At 37.7% G+C, this 23,725-nt stretch overlaps 2 protein-coding genes across 2 annotated transcripts in view; both read left to right on the forward strand.

Annotated features, from left to right (window-relative positions):
• The window catches only part of LOC127354554 (uncharacterized), a 50,830-nt gene that overhangs the window by 13,734 nt on the left and 13,371 nt on the right, over positions 1-23,725 (forward strand). Inside the window, exons 7-8 of the mRNA XM_051384522.1 lie at positions 4,440-4,788; positions 19,404-19,461. Of these exons, the coding sequence (XP_051240482.1) occupies positions 4,440-4,788; positions 19,404-19,461 (407 nt within the window). The remainder of the gene's footprint in view (positions 1-4,439; positions 4,789-19,403; positions 19,462-23,725) is intronic.
• LOC127354556 (uncharacterized) lies at positions 1,131-23,136 on the forward strand. Its single transcript, XM_051384526.1, has 9 exons — positions 1,131-1,466; positions 1,747-2,046; positions 2,135-2,368; positions 2,543-2,647; positions 10,140-10,343; positions 10,985-11,326; positions 11,703-12,051; positions 22,086-22,146; positions 22,793-23,136. Exons 1-9 carry the CDS (start codon positions 1,412-1,414, stop codon positions 22,928-22,930), a joined length of 1,788 nt encoding a protein of 595 aa, XP_051240486.1. The 5' UTR covers positions 1,131-1,411; the 3' UTR covers positions 22,931-23,136.

Consider the following 23,725-nt stretch of genomic DNA (forward strand, 5'->3'; position numbering starts at 1 on the left):
GCCATCTAGAGTGACTATATCTTTAGACAATGAGTCTCTAAGGTTTTTGGGGCCAAGAACAAGAATTTCGTTTTTTTCTGAGTTTAACATCAGAAAATTGCAGGTCATCCAGGATTTTATGTCCTTAAGACATGTTTGTAATTTAGATAATTGATTAATTTCATTGGGTTTGATTGATAGATATAACTGCGTATCATCTGCATAACAGTGAAAGTTAATGGAGTGATTCCTAATAATGTTGCCTAAAGGGAGCATATATAAAGTAAATAGTATTGGTCCAAGTACAGAACCTTGTGGAACTCCATGACTAACTTTAGTATTTATGGAGGATTAATCGTTAACATGTACAAACTGAGAACGATCTGATAAGTATGACTTAAACCAGGTTAGGGCAGTTCCTTTAATGCCAATTTGATGCTCAAGTCTCTGTAAAAGAATATCATGGTCAATGGTGTCAAATGCAGCACTAAGATCTAATAATACAAGTACAGAGACAAGTCCATTGTCAGAAGCAGTCAGAAGGTCATTATTAACTTTAACCAGAGCTTTTGAGAACAGATTCCATAGTTTCAATAGCAAAAAGGTCACAAATCTGACTCTTTGATGACTTTCATTGTTGAATTAGACAGTTTGAAAGCTCCATTAGTGGCAGGTGAATCATTGTTACAAATAGAGATAAATAAAGTATTTAAAATATGAAGCATTTAAATGTATTTACTAAGACTGTGTTAGTGAAAAAGTATTGCATTGATCTGTCTTTACTAATCTGTCCGTCGTAACAGATCACAAGGATTTTTGGGGGGTTTGATCCTGTACATCTGAGGTGTTTGTGCTTGTCTGCATGTGATGAACTAAAAGATTAAAGACATTTTGTCTGCAGTTTCCTTTTCAATGAAGTTATTTTTTTCCACCACAAATCAACCACACAGTTTTACATTTCTTTGTTCTCAGTCTGACAACTTAAATAACTTTTGAATAAAAATATAATGAAATTCACTCCTGCTGCGTTAATTTCACTAATTATAAAACTGCAAAAATAAAACAATAATAATGATTTTGATAAAATAGTCTGCAAATGAAAAAAACAACACCATGGCAATGTTTCATTGTCAAAGCATGACGTATAATAACTATTGCACCACATAGATTATTCACTACAGGTCTTGTGTCACTAAGAATAATAATGAGGAAGGAAGTGACTTTTAGGTGTCATAGCTGTATGCAGTTTGTCTGTCAGCCGCCCTCACACTGACCAACAGTCCACTCTGTCTCTGTAAGAAGACTGCTGTTGATTTAGACCTTTCATTTAAATTATTTATGTTTTATGAGTTTTCATTAACACAGCAGTTGTAATAAGGGCATTAAATTATAAAATCAACTTTCTGATTGGAAGTTGAAGACTACGACAGCCATGTTGTTGGCAGAAGCTGGATGTGTGTTTATGGGTTTTATCCTGTACATCTCAGGTATGAATTACTGTTTATTCTTTCTTATATAATACTAATTAATTGTGACCTGAAAAAGAAATTGAATGTTTTTCAGGAGTGTACAGTGCTGTAGGTGATAAATTGTAGATAAATTACAGGAAATTGCAGACTGAAGATTTTCAAATATTCTGCTGTTATGAGTTCTTTCGATGCATTACAGCATGAGACAGTATTATCAGTTAGTGATTAGTATAGAGAAGAATGTTATAAGAAGTATAAATCTGTCCAGATGTTTGCTAATGAAATATTTCTCTTAAAGGGGTTCAGGGACGAACAAACAGTATATGTGCCTTAAAAGGTTCATCAGTGGATCTGCTCTGCTCAGCTGAACATCCCACTTCAAGCATGAAATGGTACACTGCACACTGGAGTGGATCTACACTTGTTCAGAATGAACTCTCTGTAGATGGAAACCGTGTAATGTACAAGCCTGAAGAAAATCATCCAACTCTAACAATCAATGATCTGAGAGAGAGTGATGCAAACTTTTACTGCTGCAGAGAGAATACTGACCAACCACAACTCTGCTGGGACAATAGAAATCAGCTCTATGTTTCAGGTAAACTGACAGTAAGTTGTCAATAATCAATATTTTAAGAATTTAACAACATATATATGAAATCTCATTTCATTTTCCATCTTCCCAGACCTGCAGGTAAAGGTGATTCCTGCCACAGAGGGACAGACAGTAACACTGATGTGTAGCACCAGCTGTCCTCTGACTGAAACCCCTGCAGCCTACATCTGGTACAAGAACGGAGAGTTTCTCTATCAGGACTGGTCTTCCTGGTACCAACAGCTGGTCAGCAGTGAGGAAGCAGTCAGATACTCCTGTGCTATCAAAGGCTACGAGGATCTCAGAGCCCCTGAAGTCTCAGTGGGTGAGTGACAACGTTTAGCTTCTTATCATGTGACAAAAGCTCTTTATACATATTTTTACTCATATAGGAATAATGTTATTATCAGGCACTGGAAGCTTAAATTATAAAGCTCATGAAGTACTCTGACTGTGTACATCACTCTAAATAATGTTTCACATTTCTGTTTTTGTCCAGATTCTGTCACATCAACTTGCTTTACTGTGACCTATGCTAAAGGGAGAATGTGTTCTTATAAGCAGACATCAGAGGATGAGCCCTGCTCCATCACATATCCCAGAGGTTAAGTCTCCACAAACAAACACACAAACACACCTCCTAAACACTTCACACTGTTATATATATTTGCTTTCTTTGTTTTTCTCATTTTTAGCACAAGCACAATAACTGACCGTACACATTCTCTCCTAATGGATTATCAATGCTTTGAGTTAATATTTAATCATTTCTGTAATCAATTTGAACATGTATTTAATAATGGATGAAATATATATTTGGCATCTCCCAACAGAAGTACATGTTAACAGGAGTCCTGCAGCCAATCAGGACCATATCAGTCTGACCTGTAACACCAGCTGTCCTCTGACTGCCACTGTGTGGTATAAGAACGGACACAGAGAGCACGAGAGACCACTGTATGTAGTTCCCAACACTTCTATTGACACAATCTTCTGTGCTGTAAAAGGTTTCGAGGATCTGCACTCTGATGAAGTCTGTGAGTATGAACCAACTCAATGTCTGTTAGAACATTTGTGTTATGATCTCAGTTGTGATTTTGAAAAGATAATGAGAAACATGATGACTTTAATAATGTTTAAACGTAACAGGATGTTATAAACAGAAATGCATTAGAGTATAATGCAGTTGCTATAAATGACTGAATTTGATTTTCATTTTGAGGCAGCAGTTGTAGTGTTTTAATTCTAACATCTTGTTAAATGTATTTCAGTCTCTGTTACTGGGGTTCTGCTGCTGAATACTGTGCCTTATAAAGTATGCATATACTATTGTTGGTATTTGTGTAGACACCTTGTTTTATGAAATACAATACAACATAATTACACAGTAATGATATTTGATCATTTCATTTTAAATACTTTTCATTTTGGATTGTAAACAAGTAATCATCTGTTAGATTACAAAAATAAATACGTTTGATATAGATCCAACACTGTTGTTACTTGTAATAGGCCCTTGTGAAATATTTGCAAATTTATAAGACGTTTATTTCATTTTTCATTTTATTTCCACGAAGGTGACATTGCTTACCACAGAATAATTTTGTTTAAATGTTATTTTAATTAAGTTTAAGTTACTTATAAGTGAAACTGCCTCTTGCTTTTATCTATATTTCAGGTGTTGATGATAGAAACTGTTGGACTGTGAATTACGTCAGCAGGAGAATCTGTGCTCTACAAGGCTCTTCAGTGGACATTACAAGTGAATATTCTTATCCCAACTACCAGCTGCCACAGTCTAAATCTTGGTTTAAAATAACAAGAAGTGGGAAGGAAGAAGTTAAAGAGCTGATTGAGGCTGCAGGTCATGTGGAGTATTATGACTACATGAAGAACCAACACATCCTGAGAATCAATAACCTGAAGAAGAATGACTCAGCAGAATACACATTCAGACTCCAACAACAAAATGGAGAATGGAAACAGTCGGATTCTCCTGGAGTGACTTTGGTAGTCACAGGTAAGTCGTCTTTAGATTAAACAAATTAATTTTGTACAGTGATTATTGACTTCCACACCATATACTACCAAGCTGCTGAAGACTCGTTCTAAATTAGAAGAGTTGCATTCAGTCTACCGATTTTTCTAATGTCTTCTTAAGGTTGGGATGGGTTGTAGCATGAAGGTGACCTATCTCTAAACTTAAATAATACCATAGTTTTGTTGCCTAAGCTTAACCAGACCTAAACATAGGGATGGCAGATCAGGAAACACTTATATGAATGTTTTTGGTAATATGTTTTAGAAGACGAACAATGTATTTTGTTGATAACTGTAAAGCACTTTTAGATAATAAGTCAATTCTAAATTTACTGACCAATCTAACCATCTTTCAGGCCTGAGAATGAAGTTTACTCCTTCTGCAGTGGTGACAGAGGGTCAGAGAGTCACACTGACCTGCAGTACCAGCTGTCCTCTGACTGACAACACAAACTACATCTGGTACCTGAACAGTCGACCTCTGACCCTGCCAGAGAACCAGAACAAGCACCTGGTTCTAGACCCAGTCAGCAGTCAGCATGCAGGAAGATACTCCTGTGCTGTCAAAACCCACAACAACATCAGCTCTCGTGAAAAGACTCTCACTGTCCACAGTAAAACAGGAAAATGGACACCAGCAGCAGCTGCAGGAGTCGGAGCTGTTCTCCTGGTTATAATACCTCTCACTGTCTTCTGGTGGATTAGGTGAGCAGCACTGTGCTCTGTTTTAGAGCAATGACTTTCACACATTCATTGAAACACTGACCTGACATCACCTATTCATTTTTATATTCACTCATTTCACAAACTAGACGAAAGAGGACATCCAGCCAGCCTCCAAGAACTGAAACATCACATCACAACATGGAGCAGGTAAAGAAAAGAACTGGAACAATTCTTCTACATTAGAAAAATATAATCCTCTTCTCTCCTTCTTCTCTTCAACAGGAATGACCATTTACTTCCAGTCAGGACAGCAGCTTAAACTTATCCCTCTCAGCTTCTTTTCTGTCTCACTTGAATCACAACCTTCTGATCCTGTAGCCTTCTCTTCAGTTTTGCTCATCTCCTGCACCTGGTCATGTTCCTGCTAAACTGTTCCATACTTTCTCTCAGGTTTTTGTTTGTTAAGTATACACAATTAATTATCATAAGTATCTGTTAAGCAAAATAAAGAATTATTGTATTATACATTGACACACTAGGAATCTTGGACAATTATTCTTTTACTGCAGTCCAGATTCAGTAGCTACTGTACATCAATGTCTGTACAATATATTAGGCCAATATCAGCTTTTTGTAATTCCTGGATTCGAGTCATGATGTTCACCATCGTTTCGAAACAATCGGAAAACCTTCAATAAAATAATTTTTTTGTTGCACAGATTGAATGAACCCATCATAAATATTACTATATGCTACTATACTACTGCTACTAAACACTACTCTGATAGGAAAATCAGCCAAACCTTTCTATGCAATATGATGTAAAGTCATTTTATTTGTCTTGTCTCCTCAGATAAACCCTGATCTCATGTATGAAAACATCTCAGCTCAACCAACAGAGCAGGATGACCATCACTATAGCAGACTTCACTTCTCTAAGGACCACACAGAAGATCTCTACTCCACCATCCAGACAGGGCCTTCTAACTGAACAAATTCATGGTTTTTTTTTGCAAGGGGCCCTTCTGTGTTAGATTTAGTGGCTGGAATGACTTCAGTATCATAGCAGGGACAGACAAGTGTAAAGCAAAGTGTGAACATAACGCCAAGCACATACGTCTCTGTTGAGCGCAATGGGAAACTGTTCTGCCAGATATGCAGAGTTCACAGTCATACTTAAAGGCTTCTTATCTCCAGCTTTCTCTAGAGGTGTGATGCAAGTGGACAAGCTGCTGAAGAGCTAAAAGCGAGTAGAGAGCAGCGTGCAACTCTGTGTGAACACTGACAAGAATGTTTTCAATTCAATTCAATTCAATTCAATTTTATTTGTATAGCGCCAATTCATAACAGAAGTTATCTCAGGACACTTTTCAAATAGAGCAGGTCTAGACCGAACTCTTTAACATTAATTACAGAGACCCAACAGTACCACCATGAGCAAGCACTTGGCGACAAGGGCAAGGAAAAACTGCCTGTTAAAAGGCAGAAACCTAGGACAGATCCTCCGGCTCTAGGTGGGTGGTCGTCTGTCTCGACCAGTTGGGGTGAGAGAGAGAGAGAGAGAGAGAGAGAGAGAGAGAGAGAGAGAGAGAGAGCGACAGACAGGTGCACAGCAACAACAGTATTGGCAATGGCAGTCAAGCAGGACCATGGCAGGAGGCTCCACCAGGATCCATGAGAACCTGCGAGACGAGAAAGCACAAGAACTCCGGGGAAGAAGTGGAGTTAGTAACATGCATTAAAGGGACATGAATGAGTGCAGAAAGAGAGAGGAAGAGAGTAGCTCAGTGCACCATGGGAAATCCCCCGATAGTCTAGGCCTATAGCAGCATAACTAAGGGATGGTTCAGGACTCACCTGATCCAGCCCTAACTATAAGCTTTATCAAAGAGGAATGTCTTAAGCCTACTCTTGAATGTGGTGAGGGTGTCTGCCTCCCGAACCACAACTGGAAGCTGGTTCCACAGGAGAGGAGCTTGGTAACTGAAGGCTCTGGCTCCTGTTCTACTTTTAGAGACTATAGGAACCACAAGTAGCCCAGCATTCAGAGAACGTAGTGTTCTAGTGGGGCAATAGGGTACTATGAGCTCTTTAAGATATGAAGGGGCCTGACCATGAAGAGCTTTATAGGTGAGGAGGAGTATTTTAAATTCAATTCTACATTTTATAGGGAGCCAATGCAGAGTAGCTAGTACAGGAGAGATGTGATCTCTTTTTCTAGTTCCTGTCAGTACTCGTGCTGCAGCGTTCTGAATTAATTGGAGCGTTTTAATGGACTTATTGGGGCAACCTGATAATAAAGAGTTGCAGTAATCCAGCCTTGAAGTAACAAATGCATGGATTAGTTTTTCTGCATCTGTCTGTGATAGGATGTGTCTAATTTTTCTAATATTACGTAAATGAAAGAAGGCAGTCCTAGAGGTCTGCTTTATGTGGGAGTTAAATGACAAATCCTGATCAAAGATAACTCCAAGATTCCTGACAGTGGTGCTAGAGGCCAAGTTAATGCCATCTAGAGTGACTATATCTTTAGACAATGAGTCTCTAAGGTTTTTGGGGCCAAGAACAAGAATTTCGTTTTTTTCTGAGTTTAACATCAGAAAATTGCAGGTCATCCAGGATTTTATGTCCTTAAGACATGTTTGTAATTTAGATAATTGATTAATTTCATTGGGTTTGATTGATAGATATAACTGCGTATCATCTGCATAACAGTGAAAGTTAATGGAGTGATTCTTAATAATGTTGCCTAAAGGGAGCATATATAAAGTAAATAGTATTGGTCCAAGTACAGAACCTTGTGGAACTCCATGACTAACTTTAGTATTTATGGAGGATTCATCGTTAACATGTACAAACTGAGAACGATCTGATAAGTATGACTTAAACCAGGTTAGGGCAGTTCCTTTAATGCCAATTTGATGCTCAAGTCTCTGTAAAAGAATATCATGGTCAATGGTGTCAAATGCAGCACTAAGATCTAATAATACAAGTACAGAGACAAGTCCATTGTCAGAAGCAGTCAGAAGGTCATTATTAACTTTAACCAGAGCTTTTGAGAACAGATTCCATAGTTTCAATAGCAAAAAGGTCACAAATCTGACTCTTTGATGACTTTCATTGTTGAATTAGACAGTTTGAAAGCTCCATTAGTGGCAGGTGAATCATTGTTACAAATAGAGATAAATAAATTATTTAAAATATGAAGCATTTAAATGTATTTACTAAGACTGTGTTAGTGAAAAAGTATTGCATTGATCTGTCTTTACTAATCTGTCCGTCGTAACAGATCACAAGGATTTTTGGGGGTTTGATCCTGTACATCTGAGGTGTTTGTGCTTGTCTGCATGTGATGAACTAAAAGATTAAAGACATTTTGTCTGCAGTTTCCTTTTCAATGAAGTTATTTTTTTCCACCACAAATCAACCACACAGTTTCACATTTCTTTGTTCTCAGTCTGACAACTTAAATAACTTTTGAATAAAAATATAATGAAATTCACTCCTGCTGCGTTAATTTCACTAATTATAAAACTGCAAAAATAAAACAATAATAATGATTTTGATAAAATAGTCTGCAAATGAAAAAAACAACACCATGGCAATGTTTCATTGTCAAAGCATGACGTATAATAACTATTGCACCACATAGATTATTCACTACAGGTCTTGTGTCACTAAGAATAATAATGAGGAAGGAAGTGACTTTTAGGTGTCATAGCTGTATGCAGTTTGTCTGTCAGCCGCCCTCACACTGACCAACAGTCCACTCTGTCTCTGTAAGAAGACTGCTGTTGATTTAGACCTTTCATTTAAATCATTTATGTGTTATGAGTTTTCATTAACACAGCAGTTGTAATAAGGTCATTAAATTATAAAATCAACTTTCTGATTGGAAGCTGAAGACTACGACAGCCATGTTGTTGGCAGAAGCTGGATGTGCGTTTATGGGTTTTATCCTGTACATCTCAGGTATGAATGACTGTTTATTATTTCTTATATAATACTAATTAATTGTGACCTGAAAAAAAAAAAGAAATTGAATGTTTTTCAGGAGTGTACAGTGCTGTAGGTGATAAATTGTAGATAAATATACAGGAAATTGCAGACTGAAGATTTTCAAATATTCTGCTGTTATGAGTTCTTTCGAAGCATTACAGCATGAAACAGTATTATCAGTTAGTGATTAGTATAGAGAAGAATGTTATAAGAAGTATAAATCTGTCCAGATGTTTGCTAATGAAATATTTCTCTTAAAGGGGTTCAGGGACGAACAAACAGTATATGTGCCTTAAAAGGTTCATCAGTGGATCTGCTCTGCTCAGCTGAACATCCCACTTCAAGCATGAAATGGTACACTGCACACTGGAGTGGATCTACACTTGTTCAGAATGAACTCTCTGTAGATGGAAACCGTGTAATGTACAAGCCTGAAGAAAATCATCCAACTCTAACAATCAATGATCTGAGAGAGAGTGATGCAAACTTTTACTGCTGCAGAGAGAATACTGACCAACCACAACTCTGCTGGGACAATAGAAATCAGCTCTATGTTTCAGGTAAACTGACAGTAAGTTGTCAATAATCAATATTTTAAGAATTTAACAACATATATATGAAATCTCATTTCATTTTCCATCTTCCCAGACCTGCAGGTAAAGGTGATTCCTGCCACAGAGGGACAGACAGTAACACTGATGTGTAGCACCAGCTGTCCTCTGACTGAAACCCCCTGCAGCCTACATCTGGTACAAGAACGGAGAGTTTCTCTATCAGGACTGGTCTTCCTGGTACCAACAGCTGGTCAGCAGTGAGGAAGCAGTCAGATACTCCTGTGCTATCAAAGGCTACGAGGATCTCAGAGCCCCTGAAGTCTCAGTGGGTGAGTGACAACGTTTAGCTTCTTATCATGTGACAAAAGCTCTTTATACATATTTTTACTCATATAGGAATAATGTTATTATCAGGCACTGGAAGCTTAAATTATAAAGCTCATGAAGTACTCTGACTGTGTACATCACTCTAAATAATGTTTCACATTTCTGTTTTTGTCCAGATTCTGTCACATCAACTTGCTTTACTGTGACCTATGCTAAAGGGAGAATGTGTTCTTATAAGCAGACATCAGAGGATGAGCCCTGCTCCATCACATATCCCAGAGGTTAAGTCTCCACAAACAAACACACAAACACACCTCCTAAACACTTCACACTGTTATATATATTTGCTTTCTTTGTTTTTCTCATTTTTAGCACAAGCACAATAACTGACCGTACACATTCTCTCCTAATGGATTATCAATGCTTTGAGTTAATATTTAATCATTTCTGTAATCAATTTGAACATGTATTTAATAATGGATGAAATATATATTTGGCATCTCCCAACAGAAGTACATGTTAACAGGAGTCCTGCAGCCAATCAGGACCATATCAGTCTGACCTGTAACACCAGCTGTCCTCTGACTGCCACTGTGTGGTATAAGAACGGACACAGAGAGCACGAGAGACCACTGTATGTAGTTCCCAACACTTCTATTGACACAATCTTCTGTGCTGTAAAAGGTTTCGAGGATCTGCACTCTGATGAAGTCTGTGAGTATGAACCAACTCAATGTCTGTTAGAACATTTGTGTTATGATCTCAGTTGTGATTTTGAAAAGATAATGAGAAACATGATGACTTTAATAATGTTTAAACGTAACAGGATGTTATAAACAGAAATGCATTAGAGTATAATGCAGTTGCTATAAATGACTGAATTTGATTTTCATTTTGAGGCAGCAGTTGTAGTGTTTTAATTCTAACATCTTGTTAAATGTATTTCAGTCTCTGTTACTGGGGTTCTGCTGCTGAATACTGTGCCTTATAAAGTATGCATATACTATTGTTGGTATTTGTGTAGACACCTTGTTTTATGAAATACAATACAACATAATTACACAGTAATGATATTTGATCATTTCATTTTAAATACTTTTCATTTTGGATTGTAAACAAGTAATCATCTGTTAGATTACAAAAATAAATACGTTTGATATAGATCCAACACTGTTGTTACTTGTAATAGGCCCTTGTGAAATATTTGCAAATTTATAAGACGTTTATTTCATTTTTCATTTTATTTCCACGAAGGTGACATTGCTTACCACAGAATAATTTTGTTTAAATGTTATTTTAATTAAGTTTAAGTTACTTATAAGTGAAACTGCCTCTTGCTTTTATCTATATTTCAGGTGTTGATGATAGAAACTGTTGGACTGTGAATTACGTCAGCAGGAGAATCTGTGCTCTACAAGGCTCTTCAGTGGACATTACAAGTGAATATTCTTATCCCAACTACCAGCTGCCACAGTCTAAATCTTGGTTTAAAATAACAAGAAGTGGGAAGGAAGAAGTTAAAGAGCTGATTGAGGCTGCAGGTCATGTGGAGTATTATGACTACATGAAGAACCAACACATCCTGAGAATCAATAACCTGAAGAAGAATGACTCAGCAGAATACACATTCAGACTCCAACAACAAAATGGAGAATGGAAACAGTCGGATTCTCCTGGAGTGACTTTGGTAGTCACAGGTAAGTCGTCTTTAGATTAAACAAATTAATTTTGTACAGTGATTATTGACTTCCACACCATATACTACCAAGCTGCTGAAGACTCGTTCTAAATTAGAAGAGTTGCATTCAGTCTACCGATTTTTCTAATGTCTTCTTAAGGTTGGGATGGGTTGTAGCATGAAGGTGACCTATCTCTAAACTTAAATAATACCATAGTTTTGTTGCCTAAGCTTAACCAGACCTAAACATAGGGATGGCAGATCAGGAAACACTTATATGAATGTTTTTGGTAATATGTTTTAGAAGACGAACAATGTATTTTGTTGATAACTGTAAAGCACTTTTAGATAATAAGTCAATTCTAAATTTACTGACCAATCTAACCATCTTTCAGGCCTGAGAATGAAGTTTACTCCTTCTGCAGTGGTGACAGAGGGTCAGAGAGTCACACTGACCTGCAGTACCAGCTGTCCTCTGACTGACAACACAAACTACATCTGGTACCTGAACAGTCGACCTCTGACCCTGCCAGAGAACCAGAACAAGCACCTGGTTCTAGACCCAGTCAGCAGTCAGCATGCAGGAAGATACTCCTGTGCTGTCAAAACCCACAACAACATCAGCTCTCGTGAAAAGACTCTCACTGTCCACAGTAAAACAGGAAAATGGACACCAGCAGCAGCTGCAGGAGTCGGAGCTGTTCTCCTGGTTATAATACCTCTCACTGTCTTCTGGTGGATTAGGTGAGCAGCACTGTGCTCTGTTTTAGAGCAATGACTTTCACACATTCATTGAAACACTGACCTGACATCACCTATTCATTTTTATATTCACTCATTTCACAAACTAGACGAAAGAGGACATCCAGCCAGCCTCCAAGAACTGAAACATCACATCACAACATGGAGCAGGTAAAGAAAAGAACTGGAACAATTCTTCTACATTAGAAAAATATAATCCTCTTCTCTCCTTCTTCTCTTCAACAGGAATGACCATTTACTTCCAGTCAGGACAGCAGCTTAAACTTATCCCTCTCAGCTTCTTTTCTGTCTCACTTGAATCACAACCTTCTGATCCTGTAGCCTTCTCTTCAGTTTTGCTCATCTCCTGCACCTGGTCATGTTCCTGCTAAACTGTTCCATACTTTCTCTCAGGTTTTTGTTTGTTAAGTATACACAATTAATTATCATAAGTATCTGTTAAGCAAAATAAAGAATTATTGTATTATACATTGACACACTAGGAATCTTGGACAATTATTCTTTTACTGCAGTCCAGATTCAGTAGCTACTGTACATCAATGTCTGTACAATATATTAGGCCAATATCAGCTTTTTGTAATTCCTGGATTCGAGTCATGATGTTCACCATCGTTTCGAAACAATCGGAAAACCTTCAATAAAATAATTTTTTTGTTGCACAGATTGAATGAACCCATCATAAATATTACTATATGCTACTATACTACTGCTACTAAACACTACTCTGATAGGAAAATCAGCCAAACCTTTCTATGCAATATGATGTAAAGTCATTTTATTTGTCTTGTCTCCTCAGATAAACCCTGATCTCATGTATGAAAACATCTCAGCTCAACCAACAGAGCAGGATGACCATCACTATAGCAGACTTCACTTCTCTAAGGACCACACAGAAGATCTCTACTCCACCATCCAGACAGGGCCTTCTAACTGAACAAATTCATGGTTTTTTTTTGCAAGGGGCCCTTCTGTGTTAGATTTAGTGGCTGGAATGACTTCAGTATCATAGCAGGGACAGACAAGTGTAAAGCAAAGTGTGAACATAACGCCAAGCACATACGTCTCTGTTGAGCGCAATGGGAAACTGTTCTGCCAGATATGCAGAGTTCACAGTCATACTTAAAGGCTTCTTATCTCCAGCTTTCTCTAGAGGTGTGATGCAAGTGGACAAGCTGCTGAAGAGCTAAAAGCGAGTAGAGAGCAGCGTGCAACTCTGTGTGAACACTGACAAGAATGTTTTCAATTCAATTCAATTCAATTCAATTTTATTTGTATAGCGCCAATTCATAACAGAAGTTATCTCAGGACACTTTTCAAATAGAGCAGGTCTAGACCGAACTCTTTAACATTAATTACAGAGACCCAACAGTACCACCATGAGCAAGCACTTGGCGACAAGGGCAAGGAAAAACTGCCTGTTAAAAGGCAGAAACCTAGGACAGATCCTCCGGCTCTAGGTGGGTGGTCGTCTGTCTCGACCAGTTGGGGTGAGAGAGAGAGAGAGAGAGAGAGAGAGAGAGAGAGAGAGAGAGAGAGAGCGACAGACAGGTGCACAGCAACAACAGTATTGGCAATGGCAGTCAAGCAGGACCATGGCAGGAGGCTCCACCAGGATCCATGAGAACCTGCGAGACGAGAAAGCACAAGAACTCCGGGGAAGAAGTGGAGTTAGTAACATGCATTAAAGGGACATGAATGAGTGCAGAAAGAGAGAGGAAGAGAGTAGCTCAGTGCACCATGGGAAATCCCCCGATAGTCTAGGCCTATAGCAGCATAACTAAGGGATGGTTCAGGACTCACCTGATCCAGCCCTAACTATAAGCTTTATCAAAGAGGAATGTCTTAAGCCTACTCTTGAATGTGGTGAGGGTGTCTGCCTCCCGAACCACAACTGGAAGCTGGTTCCACAGGAGAGGAGCTTGGTAACTGAAGGCTCTGGCTCCTGTTCTACTTTTAGAGACTATAGGAACCACAAGTAGCCCAGCATTCAGAGAACGTAGTGTTCTAGTGGGGCAATAGGGTACTATGAGCTCTTTAAGATATGAAGGGGCCTGACCATGAAGAGCTTTATAGGTGAGGAGGAGTATTTTAAATTCAATTCTACATTTTATAGGGAGCCAATGCAGAGTAGCTAGTACAGGAGAGATGTGATCTCTTTTTCTAGTTCCTGTCAGTACTCGTGCTGCAGCGTTCTGAATTAATTGGAGCGTTTTAATGGACTTATTGGGGCAACCTGATAATAAAGAGTTGCAGTAATCCAGCCTTGAAGTAACAAATGCATGGATTAGTTTTTCTGCATCTGTCTGTGATAGGATGTGTCTAATTTTTCTAATATTACGTAAATGAAAGAAGGCAGTCCTAGAGGTCTGCTTTATGTGGGAGTTAAATGACAAATCCTGATCAAAGATAACTCCAAGATTCCTGACAGTGGTGCTAGAGGCCAAGTTAATGCCATCTAGAGTGACTATATCTTTAGACAATGAGTCTCTAAGGTTTTTGGGGCCAAGAACAAGAATTTCGTTTTTTTCTGAGTTTAACATCAGAAAATTGCAGGTCATCCAGGATTTTATGTCCTTAAGACATGTTTGTAATTTAGATAATTGATTAATTTCATTGGGTTTGATTGATAGATATAACTGCGTATCATCTGCATAACAGTGAAAGTTAATGGAGTGATTCTTAATAATGTTGCCTAAAGGGAGCATATATAAAGTAAATAGTATTGGTCCAAGTACAGAACCTTGTGGAACTCCATGACTAACTTTAGTATTTATGGAGGATTCATCGTTAACATGTACAAACTGAGAACGATCTGATAAGTATGACTTAAACCAGGTTAGGGCAGTTCCTTTAATGCCAATTTGATGCTCAAGTCTCTGTAAAAGAATATCATGGTCAATGGTGTCAAATGCAGCACTAAGATCTAATAATACAAGTACAGAGACAAGTCCATTGTCAGAAGCAGTCAGAAGGTCATTATTAACTTTAACCAGAGCTTTTGAGAACAGATTCCATAGTTTCAATAGCAAAAAGGTCACAAATCTGACTCTTTGATGACTTTCATTGTTGAATTAGACAGTTTGAAAGCTCCATTAGTGGCAGGTGAATCATTGTTACAAATAGAGATAAATAAAGTATTTAAAATATGAAGCATTTAAATGTATTTACTAAGACTGTGTTAGTGAAAAAGTATTGCATTGATCTGTCTTTACTAATCTGTCCGTCGTAACAGATCACAAGGATTTTTGGGGGTTTGATCCTGTACATCTGAGGTGTTTGTGCTTGTCTGCATGTGATGAACTAAAAGATTAAAGACATTTTGTCTGCAGTTTCCTTTTCAATGAAGTTATTTTTTTCCACCACAAATCAACCACACAGTTTTACATTTCTTTGTTCTCAGTCTGACAACTTAAATAACTTTTGAATAAAAATATAATGAAATTCACTCCTGCTGCGTTAATTTCACTAATTATAAAACTGCAAAAATAAAACAATAATAATGATTTTGATAAAATAGTCTGCAAATGAAAAAAACAACACCATGGCAATGTTTCATTGTCAAAGCATGACGTATAATAACTATTGCACCACATAGATTATTCACTACAGGTCTTGTGTCACTAAGAATAATAATGAGGAAGGAAGTGACTTTTAGGTGTCATAGCTGTATGCAGTTTGTCTGTCAGCCGCCCTCACACTGACCAACAGTCCACTCTGTCTCTGTAAGAAGACTGCTGTTGATTTAGACCTTTCATTTAAATTATTTATGTGTTATGAGTTTTCATTAACACAGCAGTTGTAATAAGGTCATTAAATTATAAAATCAACTTTCTGATTGGAAGCTGAAGACTACGACAGCCATGTTGTTGGCAGAAGCTGGATGTGCGTTTATGGGTTTTATCCTGTACATCTCAGGTATGAATGACTGTTTATTATTTCTTATATAATACTAATTAATTGTGACCTGAAAAAAAAAAAGAAATTGAATGTTTTTCAGGAGTGTACAGTGCTGTAGGTGATAAATTGTAGATAAATATACAGGAAATTGCAGACTGAAGATTTTCAAATATTCTGCTGTTATGAGTTCTTTCGATGCATTACAGCATGAAACAGTATTATCAGTTAGTGATTAGTATAGAGAAGAATGTTATAAGAAGTATAAATCTGTCCAGATGTTTGCTAATGAAATATTTCTCTTAAAGGGGTTCAGGGACGAACAAACAGTATATGTGCCTTAAAAGGTTCATCAGTGGATCTGCTCTGCTCAGCTGAACATCCCACTTCAAGCATGAAATGGTACACTGCACACTGGAGTGGATCTACACTTGTTCAGAATGAACTCTCTGTAGATGGAAACCGTGTAATGTACAAGCCTGAAGAAAATCATCCAACTCTAACAATCAATGATCTGAGAGAGAGTGATGCAAACTTTTACTGCTGCAGAGAGAATACTGACCAACCACAACTCTGCTGGGACAATAGAAATCAGCTCTATGTTTCAGGTAAACTGACAGTAAGTTGTCAATAATCAATATTTTAAGAATTTAACAACATATATATGAAATCTCATTTCATTTTCCATCTTCCCAGACCTGCAGGTAAAGGTGATTCCTGCCACAGAGGGACAGACAGTAACACTGATGTGTAGCACCAGCTGTCCTCTGACTGAAACCCCTGCAGCCTACATCTGGTACAAGAACGGAGAGTTTCTCTATCAGGACTGGTCTTCCTGGTACCAACAGCTGGTCAGCAGTGAGGAAGCAGTCAGATACTCCTGTGCTATCAAAGGCTACGAGGATCTCAGAGCCCCTGAAGTCTCAGTGGGTGAGTGACAACGTTTAGCTTCTTATCATGTGACAAAAGCTCTTTATACATATTTTTACTCATATAGGAATAATGTTATTATCAGGCACTGGAAGCTTAAATTATAAAGCTCATGAAGTACTGTGACTGTGTACATCACTCTAAATAATGTTTCACATTTCTGTTTTTGTCCAGATTCTGTCACATCAACCTGCTTTACTGTGACCTATGCTAAAGGGAGAATGTGTTCTTATAAGCAGACATCAGAGGATGAGCCCTGCTCCATCACATATCCCAGAGGTTAAGTCTCCACAAACAAACACACAAACACACCTCCTAAACACTTCACACTGTTATATATATTTGCTTTCTTTGTTTTTCTCATTTTTAGCACAAGCACAATAACTGACCGTACACATTCTCTCCTAATGGATTATCAATGCTTTGAGTTTATATTTAATCATTTCTGTAATCAATTTGTACATGTATTTAATAATGGATGAAAAATATATTTGGCATCTCCCAACAGAAGTACATGTTAACAGGAGTCCTGCAGCCAATCAGGACCATATCAGTCTGACCTGTAACACCAGCTGTCCTCTGACTGCCACTGTGTGGTATAAGAACGGACACAGAGAGCACGAGAGACCACCGTATGTAGTTCCCAACACTTCTATTGACACAATCTTCTGTGCTGTAAAAGGTTTCGAGGATCTGCACTCTGATGAAGTCTGTGAGTATGAACCAACTCAATGTCTGTTAGAACATTTGTGTTATGATCTCAGTTGTGATTTTGAAAAGATAATGAGAAACATGATGACTTTAATAATGTTTAAACGTAACAGGATGTTATAAACAGAAATGCATTAGAGTATAATGCAGTTGCTATAAATTACTGAATTTGATTTTCATTTTGAGGCAGCAGTTGTAGTGTTTTAATTCTAACATCTTGTTAAATGTATTTCAGTCTCTGTTACTGGGGTTCTGCTGCTGAATACTGTGCCTTATAAAGTATGCATATACTATTGTTGGTATTTGTGTAGACACCTTGTTTTATGAAATACAATACAACATAATTACACAGTAATGATATTTGATCATTTCATTTTAAATACTTTTCATTTTGGATTGTAAACAAGTAATCATCTGTTAGATTACAAAAATAAATACGTTTGATATAGATCCAACACTGTTGTTACTTGTAATAGGCCCTTGTGAAATATTCGCAGATTTATAAGATGTTTATTTCATTTTTTATTTTATTACCACGAAGGTGACATTGCTTACCACAGAATAATTTTGTTTAAATGTTATTTTAATTAAGTTTAAGTTACTTATAAGTGAAACTGCCTCTTGCTTTTATCTATATTTCAGGTGTTGATGATAGAAACTGTTGGACTGTGAATTACGTCAGCAGGAGAATCTGTGCTCTGCAAGGCTCTTCAGTGAACATTTCAAGTAAATATTCTTATCCCAACCACCAGCTGCCACAGTCTAAATCTTGGTTTAAAATAACAAGAAGTGGGAAGGAAGAAGTTAAAGAGCTGATTGAGGCTGCAGGTCATGTGGAGTATTATGACTACATGAAGAACCAACACATCCTGAGAATTAATAAGGTGAAGAAGAATGACTCAGCAGAATACACATTCAGACTCCAACAACAAAATGGAGAATGGAAACAGTCGGATTCTCCTGGAGTGACTTTGGTAGTCAGAGGTAAGTCGTCTTTAGATTAAACATATTCATTTTGTACAGTGATTATTGACTTCCACACCATATACTACCAAGCTGCTGAAGACTCGTTCTAAATTAGAAGAGTTGCATTCAGTCTACAGATTTTTCTAATGTCTTAAGGTTGGGATGGGTTGTAGCATGAAGGTGACCTATCTCTAAACTTAACTAAACACCATAGTTTTGTTGCCTAAGCTTAACCAGACCTAAACATAGGGATGGCAGATCAGGAAACACTTATATGAATGTTTTTGGTAATATGTTTTAGAAGACGAACAATGTATTTTGTTGTTAACTGTAAAGCACTTTTAGATAATAAGTCAATTCTAAATTTACTGACCAATCTAACCATCTTTCAGGCCTGAGAATGAAGTTTACTCCTTCTGCAGTGGTGACAGAGGGTCAGAGAGTCACACTGACCTGCAGTACCAGCTGTCCTCTGACTGACAACACAAACTACATCTGGTACCTGAACAGTCGACCTCTGACCCTGCCAGAGAACCAGAACAAGCACCTGGTTCTAGACCCAGTCAGCAGTCAGCATGCAGGAAACTACTCCTGTGCTGTCAAAACCCACAACAACATCAGCTCTCGTGCAAAGACTCTCACTGTCCACAGTAAAACAGGAAAATGGACACCAGCAGCAGCTGCAGGAGTCGGAGCTGTTCTCCTGGTTATAATACCTCTCACTGTCTTCTGCTGGATTAGGTGAGGAACACCGTGCTCTGTTGAAGATTAATGACATTCAATTAATCTGAACTTGCTTGCTCACTTATATATTCTTTCATTTCACAAACCAGAAGAAAGAGGACTTCAGATCAATCTCCTACAACTGGAGCAACGGACAACACGGAGCAGGTAAAGATCAAACATTTCAACAAAGTTCTTGCACAATATTTAATTCTTAATAACTCTACACATTGCTCTCACTTTTACTTAACGTCTTTACAATTCGTTCCTGTTAATACAGAGAGCACAGTGCAGTAAGTAAAAATGCTTCCTCTCAAACATTGTGTCATTAGATAAGGTTTCAGTTTGCCAATGTTGGATGTAAAATTAGACAACTACATAAGGCCAATTTCTCCAAATTGGTACAGTAAAAATGCTTGACATTAAGTATGTTTGTAGTTTCATATGTGTAAAAGTCAAATATACCATCAGTAGCCAGGATACACTGAGCAATGTGTTTTTACAGTAGCTCAAATATGGTCAAATATGCAATCTCTGGAGGCATAAATATGAGACTTTTATTTTGGCATTTCCCCACACTGGTGCAGTAAAGATACTTGATATAAAGTGTTTTTTTATTCATCAGGGGCACATGAAACACTTTAATGTGACATATTTTAATTATAGCTTACTGTTCTAAATACCTTTATTTTGAAAACCGGAAGTAAATATGCTGTTTCTCCGCATTTACCATAATGCTGAGAATACTTGTACACTCTAAATTTAAGTGCGGCTGACTTGACCAAGGAGATCGGACTCACGGCTGGATTGACCGCCGTCCACTAGCCTACTGTTTCTTCTACACAGCACCGTCCTGTTGATGACAACATCCGGTCTCAGAATATGAAAAAACAGGCCTTTTTTCCGTTTCTGTTTTCTAGTGATTTTATTTTTTGTTATATGAAATAGAAAATGAAAATCGAATAATTTTTTAAATTTCGCTCATCCCTTTCTGACCATGAAAAAGAAAAACGCCTTGTATTTCAATTTTAATTTTTGTATTTTAAAATGAAAATCAAATAACCACTCGTTTTCTGTTTTTTAATACTCGTTTCTGAAAGGAAAATCCAATGACCAAAACATACACGGACCGATATGCATCAGTCCTGTCATTAACTACTGATATGATGAGAGTTAATTTGATTTAATAACTGTAAAAACTGTAATAAAATGAGATGGTCTATACACAATTCTTTTCTGTTTTATCAAGATTTCATCCGTCTAGTTTTTAGTATAGAGTGTTTCACAATGGGAAAAACCCCAAAAAACTAAAATTTCTCTTTTCCCCTCATCAGCTAAACCCTGGTCCTTTGCATGTAAACATCTCAGCTCCACCAGCAGAGCAGGAGGAACTTCACTATGGCAGTGTTCATTTCTCCAGAACCCAGACAGATCCTCTTTACTCCACCGTCCAACCACGTCAGCCCAAAGAACAGGAGGATGTTGCTTATGCTGTTGTCAGCTTTAGATCCAACAAGACAACTGATTCAGGATCTACTTAGTGGACTTACTCATCTTTAATCAGTGCCTCTACCACAGTGGATCGTTGTGGGAACATTTCTACCTGATAGGCCAGACTCTTCATATTCCAAGGCTTCTGCACCACCATTTGACCTCCAGGAGTCCCCCAAATGTTCCTCACTGGTCCTGTCAAGGCAAAATCAAACAATTTTTTATCCACATTAGTGGCAGGTTAAGTAGCTTGTCCTACTGTACAGATAACTTTTGTCTGAAGTAAACAGACCCCAATGTAAAGCAAGACATGTGGGATGGTTTCGTCAGGTGTCAGCTCATTGAATCATTTAATGCTTTATTAGGGACTTATTCATGTTTTATTATGTTATTTTATTTGTAACTGTAATTGTTAAAAAGCTTTTATAAAACTGATATTGCTCTCAACATGTTCTAACCTGCAGTGTATTAAAATATCATAGACATTATACTTAGAGTGAAGTTTCCTTCAATACAAACACCATAATGCTTCACATCTCTCTGCTCTCACTCTGCAACTTTGTGATGGGAATATAAAGTGCTGTACACTGCTACAAGCTGCATGGGGATGCCTCAGTCAGCAGCATAGTACTCTAAATAAGTCTCAATGACCATCATGTGCTGTGAGGATAGCGCCCTCTGGAGGACTGACTCTCAACTGTTAAATAGCAGAATGAAGACTCAGTTGCTTTTGCTGAATGTTTTATATGACTTGATGCGTACATGTTATTTTTTCTGTCTGTTGTAGTTAAGAACAGAAAAAGAACATTGTGTACTGCAGTTCCCAGAAGCATGGCAACAAACTTCAGCTCCGTAGGAAACATATTCCTACAGAACCAGACGTTTTGTCAAAAATATGATGTAATTTACTGCTGCTGCATGTTGCACGAAGACGGAACGTCACTATATCAATTAACTACTGCACTATAAACTACTTCACTACATGCTACTTGTTTTACAAAAAAAAAAAGGTTCTAGACCCAGTCAGCATGCAGGAAACTACTCCTGTGCTGTCAAAACCCACAACAACATCAGCTCTCGTGAAAAGACTCTCACTGTCCACAGTAAAACAGGAAAATGGACACCAGCAGCAGCTGCAGGAGTCGGAGCTGTTCTCCTGGTTATAATACCTCTCACTGTCTTCTGCTGGATTAGGTGAGCAGCACTGTGCTCTGTTTTAGAGCAATGACTTTCACACATTCATTGACACACTGACCTGACATCACCTATTCATTTTTATATTCACTCATTTCACAAACTAGACGAAAGAGGACATCCAGCCAGCCTCCAAGAACTGAAACATCACATCACAACATGGAGCAGGTAAAGAAAAGAACTGGAACAATTCTTCTACATTAGAAAAATATAATCCTCTTCTCTCCTTCTTCTCTTCAACAGGAATGACCATTTACTTCCAGTCAGGACAGCAGCTTAAACTTATCCCTCTCAGCTTCTTTTCTGTCTCACTTGAATCACAACCTTCTGATCCTGTAGCCTTCTCTTCAGTTTTGCTCATCTCCTGCACCTGGTCATGTTCCTGCTAAACTGTTCCATACTTTCTCTCAGGTTTTTGTTTGTTAAGTATACACAATTAATTATCATAAGTATCTGTTAAGCAAAATAAAGAATTATTGTATTATACATTGACACACTAGGAATCTTGGACAATTATTCTTTTACTGCAGTCCAGATTCAGTAGCTACTGTACATCAATGTCTCTACAATATATTAGGCCAATATCAGCTTTTTGTAATTCCTGGATTCGAGTCATGATGTTCACCATCGTTTCGAAACAATCGGAAAACCTTCAATAAAATAATTTTTTTGTTGCACAGATTGAATGAACCCATCATAAATATTACTATATGCTACTATACTACTGCTACTAAACACTACTCTGATAGGAAAATCAGCCAAACCTTTCAATGCAATATGATGTAAAGTCATTTTATTTGTCTTGTCTCCTCAGATAAACCCTGATCTCATGTATGAAAACATCTCAGCTCAACCAACAGAGCAGGATGACCATCACTATAGCAGACTTCACTTCTCTAAGGACCACACAGAGGATCTCTACTCCACCATCCAGACAGGGCCTTCTAACTGAACAAATTCATGGTTTTTTTTTGCAAGGGGCCCTCCTGTGTTAGTGGCTTAAATGACTTCAGTATCATAGCAGGGACAGACAAGTGTAAAGCAAAGTGTGAACATAACGGCAAGCACATACGTCTCTGTTGAGCGCAATGGGAAACTGTTCTGCCTGATATGCAGAGTTCACAGTCGCACTTAAAGGCTTCTTATCTCCAGCTTTCTCTAGAGGTGTGATGCAAGAGGACAAGCTGCTGAAGAGCTAAAAGCGAGTAGAGAGCAGCGTGCAACTCTGTGTGAACACTGACAAAAATGTTTTGAGAACAGTTTCCATAGTTTCAATAGCAAAAAGGTCACAAATCTGACTCTTTGATGACTTTCATTGTTGAATTAGACAGTTTGAAAGCTCCATTAGTGGCAGGTGAATCATTGTTACAAATAGAGATAAATAAAGTATTTAAAATATGAAGCATTTAAATGTATTTACTAAGACTGTGTTAGTGAAAAAGTATTGCATTGATCTGTCTTTACTAATCTGTCCGTCGTAACAGATCACAAGGATTTTTGGGGGGTTTGATCCTGTACATCTGAGGTGTTTGTGCTTGTCTGCATGTGATGAACTAAAAGATTAAAGACATTTTGTCTGCAGTTTCCTTTTCAATGAAGTTTTTTTTTTTCCACCACAAATCAACCACACACAGTTTTACATTTCTTTGTTCTCAGTCTGACAACTTAAATAACTTTTGAATAAAAATATAATGAAATTCACTCCTGCTGCGTATAGCATGTCGAGACAATTACTTATTACAAACTG

The sequence above is a fragment of the Dicentrarchus labrax genome, unplaced genomic scaffold (assembly GCF_905237075.1).
Source record: "Dicentrarchus labrax unplaced genomic scaffold, dlabrax2021, whole genome shotgun sequence".
Lineage (NCBI taxonomy): Eukaryota > Metazoa > Chordata > Actinopteri > Moronidae > Dicentrarchus > Dicentrarchus labrax.

What these genes read in the sequence shown, in the direction of transcription:
- LOC127354556 (XM_051384526.1), top strand. Translation starts at nt 1,412, where the DNA reads ATGTTGTTGGCAGAAGCTGGATGTGTGTTTATGGGTTTTATCCTGTAC. An exon ending in AAATCAGCTCTATGTTTCAG is followed by an intron (nt 2,047 to 2,134) that starts GTAAACTGACAG and finishes CCATCTTCCCAG; the next exon opens with ACCTGCAGGTAAAGGTGATT. An exon ending in ACTGTCTTCTGGTGGATTAG is followed by an intron (nt 12,052 to 22,085) that starts GTGAGCAGCACT and finishes TTCACAAACTAG; the next exon opens with ACGAAAGAGGACATCCAGCC.